Source organism: Protomyctophum bolini (genome assembly GCF_963924005.1).
Source record: "Protomyctophum bolini genome assembly, chromosome: 15".
Lineage (NCBI taxonomy): Eukaryota > Metazoa > Chordata > Actinopteri > Myctophiformes > Myctophidae > Protomyctophum > Protomyctophum bolini.
In genome coordinates, this window is record NC_137876.1 from 10,173,383 (window position 1) to 10,179,567 (window position 6,185).

Consider the following 6,185-nt stretch of genomic DNA (forward strand, 5'->3'; position numbering starts at 1 on the left):
TACTTTTATTACCGCCAATATTGTTCCTTTCAGGCACCAGGGCGTCTGCTTACGTCTGCCTTTAATTCGGACAAGGATGCTGCCTTCCATATATTTACAAGGAAAAAACTACCTCATTTCATCCAATGAGGAAAATAATGGCAGTGGCACCCAGGCCAGCAATACTCTATTTGTCCACATACAGCGCTAATGGCACCACTTACCCGACATTGCACAAACGAAAGAGAACTTTACATCTTGCACTTTAACTTATCGTATTAAGGGCTTAAGTCATTATTTTACAAGTTACAACGATATCGTCAAACATCATAACCGAGATAGGGTGGTTTGGAAATTCGAGTAGGATTCACGAAAGTGGAAAAAGTCAGAACGCAATGGACTATTTTTATTTACTTGTGCACTGCAGGTTTGTATAGGCTATTTATCACATTGGGAGTCAGTTTTGCGTTTGGTTTTGTTCATGCTATCTTGTATTTTGTGTGTTTTACGAGTTTGTTTAAGTATGTATGGAAACTATACCATTTCCTCCCGATAACACAATTCCTATCATTGTGAAAGTGTAGGCTTGCTTGCAGTACCATGGTAACACCATAACATGTCATGAACTCCAAACATGCGCTTCAAATTGTGGGAGGGGAATGATTAATAGGCTATTGATAAAGTTTCATTGCACAATGTGCAGTAATAAGTCTACACGATGGAGAAATAATGGAGAAATAAAATATGCTTGCATGCAGGCATGAACATGTTTTTTTTTTAGCTGCGTTTAATTATATTACATTTATATTGACCCTATTTTGTGTATTGATCTTCCAGTTCTGGCATTCAGAACTAAAATAAATACAGTATGTCAGACTTGGAAGCCTTGCTAGTGGACGGCCTTGGATCAGAAGCAGAACATACGTTTGAGAGCCGTCTCCAGGCCCTGAAGGATGCCCACAGGAAGCAGCTGCAGGAGGCAGAGAGGAGACAGAGAGAAGATCTGGACAGAAGGATTCAATTGAACTCCCTGCTCCCAACAGACATTAACGGAAAGCCCAGTAATGAAAGACATTCGATTAGGTATATTGTGCAGTTTCCCTCAATTATCCGCTGTCTTCATAATGTTCATAATGTCAAATCCGTTTTACACATAACTATTTTATCATTGTATTTCCATATAGTCATTCAGGCCCAGGCCGGTCCAGTTCTACACGTGCCCTGAACTCAGACAAGGAAACATCACAGCAGGTCACCAGACAATCAGAGAGGCACGTATCGAAATCGCTGTCAAATGTCTCCCGAAAATGTGATAATAAGACAATACCAAAGCACGCCCCATCAAAGGCACTGCTGGAGGACAAGGCAGAGTGTCAGAAGCAGTTCCGTGCGGTTCCCGTCCCCAGCCATGTGAGTCTGCCCCTGTACGAAGACATGCTGCGTTTAAGAGAGGAGGAGAGGAAACAAGGCCATGAGGAGAGGAGAAACTTCCTCCTCTCCTCACAAAAACCTTTCAGCTTCCTGGAGAGAGAGAAAGAAAAGGTAGACAAGTTAACTGAAATGTTAAATCAAACTGCACAAAATCACAAAAACAAAGCTGCTGTTGCAAGAAAGTCTCTTCCCAAAGAAACTGAGAAACCAGAAGTCTCTGAACCTCTGAAAGGTGAGGTGTGTGTGTGTGTGTGTGTGTGTGTGTGTGTGTGTGTGTGTGTGTGTGTGAGATAGAACATTTGGTATGAATTTAACATCTATCTAGCGTTATTTAAATAAAATACAGTGTCACAGAATATGTTCTGTTAATATAATCAATACATACAGTACTGTATACATTCTATCTACACCATACAGCTGACACTTCTTCCATCTGAATGTGGTGTTTTTTTCTAGAGGAACTTTGCAGAAAGGTTCACACTCAGACAACGGCACAGGAGACCTTGAGAAACGGCAAAGCTCCTGTACAGAATAATAATTCCCCTGGGGACCCTGAACCTCGCAGTGCCCTGCGTACAAAAAAAGAGATGTTGGCCTTCCTGGATGAGAAGCCTAGTTTCCATCCAAAGATCAACCCTCTTGTCCCTGACTTCAGCAGGCTGCACAAGACCTTTCAGACCCATGCTATGAGAAGGATGGAGAGGAAAGATGCAACGAGGTGTAAACCATTCCAACTGCTAACCTCAACTCTCCCCTCGAGACAAAGTAGGATGAGCCCAGAAAACTCACAGGTAGACCATTATCCTTTAATTATAACTAAGGATGGGAGTTATCGATTAAGTTTAGACCTGAGAATCTTAATTTCCCTCAATGTCTAACAAAAATCTACACTTTGCTGATATACAGAAAGAATACAAAAGGCCATTGGGCCAAGAAATGGCATCTTTGTATGAGGAATAAAATTAAATTAAAAGTGCACGGTCTTGTCTGTCAGGTGGGGGGGACCTTGTTTTACGGCCCACATGTGCGTTCCTCGGTCGCACAGACAGCACAGAAAACCACCCAATGATAGAACCACAGAATTTTCGATTAAGAATTAACCGTTTAAGTTTAATTGATAAATTTCTTAACATCCCTAATTATAACATGTGTTTAGCTTTATTGAGATAGTAGAAAGATAGGAAAGTGAGGAAGATCTCTAGATCTCCAGACAGAATTGAACCGTAAATCTTGTGATGAGTTCCGGTGAGCCTCTGGCATGGTGCAGTCTAGACCCAGGATTTTGTTCAGTATTTCAAAGCTGCCAACAGAAGTTCAATAATTTTGTGATTTGCAAAGTTGTTAATGTTGACTTTATTTTCAAATTGAACAAAGATTTCAGTTGGGTCACTTTTCAGACAAGGTTTGCTAGTTGTAGTATATTTTCTATTTAGAAATGTTATAAAAAAATAAATACCAGTTTCATACTCTTTTGCTTTTGGTATATCTGCATAAAACAAAATATTGTTGCCTGCAACCAAAATAAATCTTCATATTCTGTCTTGGAGGCAGAAGACAGACAGTATTTTTTGCGTGTTTTGCGTGGTCAATGCTCTTTGGCCACTCAGAATAGCCAAATGACATTGATCACGCCTCCAGGTCTTACGTTAATTAATAAGACCTGGTACTTAAGACACGCAAAATACAGTTGAGATACTCTCTTTTCCACTGGTGCTGAGATCACAAGTTAATAAAAAAACAAAATGACGTGAAAGAGGAAATTAAATGACTAAATAAAAAACAAAGTCACAAAATCACATCTCATAGGAGCTCATCCATACTTTTTTTTTAAAATAGGTGCAATTAAGGTTAACCAGAGTTGATATACAGTACCACTACCAGACTGAAAAGGTCCAAGGGGAACAAGGGAAAGGTGCTTGACCCCATAGATTATTCCAGGTACAGTATGTCCTGCATACTGTACAACACTGAAAAGTCTTTCCGAGGTCTATGGAGACAAACACAACCTCAAGCATTACAGTAGACAGTCCTGGGACTGTGTGGTAGGTACAGACAGTAGGCTCCAATATTCCAATGTGAAAGGGCATTTAAGTAGGGGGGTGAAATCCCGCTTTGTAAATAAATAAGAACCAATGCTGATCTCTTTAGATAGCAATGGAGGACCAGCCAACCTTGTTTTTGAGGATGCAATGGTGCGTACTGTAACTATCGCCTGTTATAAATATGCAAGCTGAGTGATAAACCGAATCTAATGGTTTTAAGTGTGGTAGCAAATTAATTTCTGTAAATTATGTCCCCGTAATCCAAAGCAGAAAGGAAAAGCGCTCTGATCTGTTAAGGATAGAAGGAACCATGCAGCCTCTGCAGCTTTTTAATTATATCTCTTTGCAAAGATGCAGTTTGTGAGTTCCTGTTGTTATCTATAATAAACATGGCCGATATCCATATCTGTAATAACCAAAAGATTTTTGCATTTAAACTTTGAAGTTATTTTCCTTTCCATTAGGAACCAGCATCGTTGTCCAGCTTTTTGAAGAGAAGTCATTCATTTGGGGGCTTAACCTCACTGTCCACTGACACACTTCCCACGTACATCACAGATGCTGCAAGACAGCGCTGCATGGCCATCAGGTGAAGCTCACTGTGTTGGCAATATATATAATAAAATTGCAATCTATCTCAACCACATGAACCCTAGCATCCTTATTTTGGGCATGTCATTATAATAGGCAATGAGAACTGCGTGCATGTCTAAAATCCTTTTTTTCTCTTGTGCAGGAACTCCATGGAGCTGAGGGACAGTAAGAAACAAGAGAGTGAAGAGTGGATGAGAAGGTACCAAACGAGGTCTCAAGCCATGATAAAAGCAGTTGCCACCCGTGCACAAGTCATGGACCCACATAGCAGCTTGAAAGAGGTGTATCACGAAAAACTAAAACAGAATCGGTAAGTGCCGTAAGAAAGGCTGTGTTTAATATATTTTGCGATGTGGCATCTCAAACTTGATAAGTGATTGGGATATTCTATATCTGCAATATATTTATATATCTGCTGCTCAGTGTTGTATTTACTTGCACAAGAGACTGTGGTATTCTATATACCTGTTGTTGATATACACATGACAACAGCCACACACTTGTGTAATCTTCTCTTTGACTGTCAGAGAGGCTGACCAACAAAGGATGAGAGATTATGAAAGAGAACTGCGTGACATGAAAACACGAGTCAGTGTACGCCCATTTCTGTTTGAACAGATGAAGCAGGTAAACGCAATACATTTAATTGAAAAATTAATTGCATCAGAAAACGGTATCTTTCCCAGTTGCATTATTTTTTACCTCTTATTTCCAGAGAAAGGCCAAGGCTCATGCAGAGCAGACGTACAGGAACAAACTGAAAGAAGCCGGGTTGTGTGAGCATTTTGTAGAAGCAAATGGCACTGCGGCTGAATTAACACAGATGACATACATATCATCATCTGAGGATGAGAAAGATGAAGACACCATTGAAAATAGCACTCAGATAAGGTATGCAACATGGGTATTTCTTCCATAATAGCACTTGTCTTCGAGTTTTGACCATACAATCATGTAATTCCACTGTATCTGGTGACCGTATGAATAGAACCGGTGCTGGAAAGCCAAAGCCTGCATGTGGTTTAGTCATAATGTTACATTACATAATGCTGTGATTCGGCCTCAGAACCTTTGGACGAGAAAAGGCAAAAAGTGTAGCCAAGTAAAAGTTTCATGTAATTACTATATAGGCATTTTCTAACCCAACATGTCTGATTTAGGGAAGAAAATGTAGACGACGGAGAGAAAATTGAAGAGGTAGAAGAAACGAGCGTGAAATCCAACGGGTACAAAAAAACGAGATGATCAAAAAGTTCCAGGCGGCATGGATTGTCTTGTGGTCTTTCTGGTTGAGAACAGTGCTGTCCACAAAAATAATTCATGTCAAGGATAACTATGTGCAAAGAGGCAGTTGATAGTTTCAGATGTGTAACTATGAATTATGAAATTGCCATGCATCTGCATTTTCAGACAAATGCTAACACAAAGTCTTAAGTTAAGTCTTTAGTTTTTTTCAACCAAGGTTCATGTTTTAGGTTGTTATTACAGAAAGTAAAAGATGAGTGTTAATTTTGTTTCATTTGCTGCTTTCTTTCGTTTTAGGGATTTTTGCTGTTTTTGATAGGGGGGCGGGGGCATTCGAGCATGGGGCTAAATATGTATTATTTTACAACATTTTCTAGCGGTTTTTTATTTATTATTTAATATAGTCCTACTAGACCCCAAGAAATTACATCTGGCCACAAAAGATCACCAGATCTACTGAATGGGTCGAACTGACATATTGAGCCTATGACACAGTGTGGCTTCTCCCCAGTAGGCTACCTTCACATTCAGTAGATCCTGTGATCTTTTGTGGCAGATGTAATTTCTTGGGGTCTAGTAGGACTATAGTAAATAATAATAAAAAAGAAATCGCCATCATATTGTGTAAAAAAAATACATATTTAGCCCCATGCTCGAATGCCCCCGCCCCCTGTCAAAAACAGCTAAAATCCCTAAAACGAAAGGAAGCAGTGAATGAAAAGATATTAACACTCATCTTTTACTTTCTCTAATAACAACCTAAAACATGAACCGTGGTTGAAAAAACTAAAGTTGTCCTTTAAGGCTGAGCAAATTAAATCAACATGCATAGAACTCCATAAGTAATTAGGATGTTTTTATACATCTTTTACATACATATTTTAGTGGAACGGA

At 39.5% G+C, this 6,185-nt stretch overlaps 1 protein-coding gene across 1 annotated transcript; it reads left to right on the top strand.

The window, feature by feature from the left end:
* The first annotated feature begins 235 nt into the window (after positions 1–235).
* On the top strand, positions 236–5,500 carry fam161b (FAM161 centrosomal protein B). Its single transcript, XM_080783851.1, has 9 exons — positions 236–406; positions 817–1,062; positions 1,164–1,642; positions 1,867–2,201; positions 3,917–4,041; positions 4,189–4,356; positions 4,574–4,673; positions 4,762–4,937; positions 5,207–5,500. Exons 2-9 carry the CDS (start codon positions 848–850, stop codon positions 5,289–5,291), a joined length of 1,683 nt encoding a protein of 560 aa, XP_080639977.1. The 5' UTR covers positions 236–406; positions 817–847; the 3' UTR covers positions 5,292–5,500.
* The last annotated feature ends 685 nt before the right edge of the window (positions 5,501–6,185 follow it).

Bases quoted from the DNA above. Each gene is read 5' to 3' on its own strand.
- fam161b (XM_080783851.1), top strand. From the start codon at position 848: ATGTCAGACTTGGAAGCCTTGCTAGTGGACGGCCTTGGATCAGAAGCA. The intron at 2,202-3,916 runs GTAGACCATTAT...CCTTTCCATTAG, and splicing joins TGAGCCCAGAAAACTCACAG to GAACCAGCATCGTTGTCCAG. The intron at 4,938-5,206 runs GTATGCAACATG...TGTCTGATTTAG, and splicing joins GAAAATAGCACTCAGATAAG to GGAAGAAAATGTAGACGACG.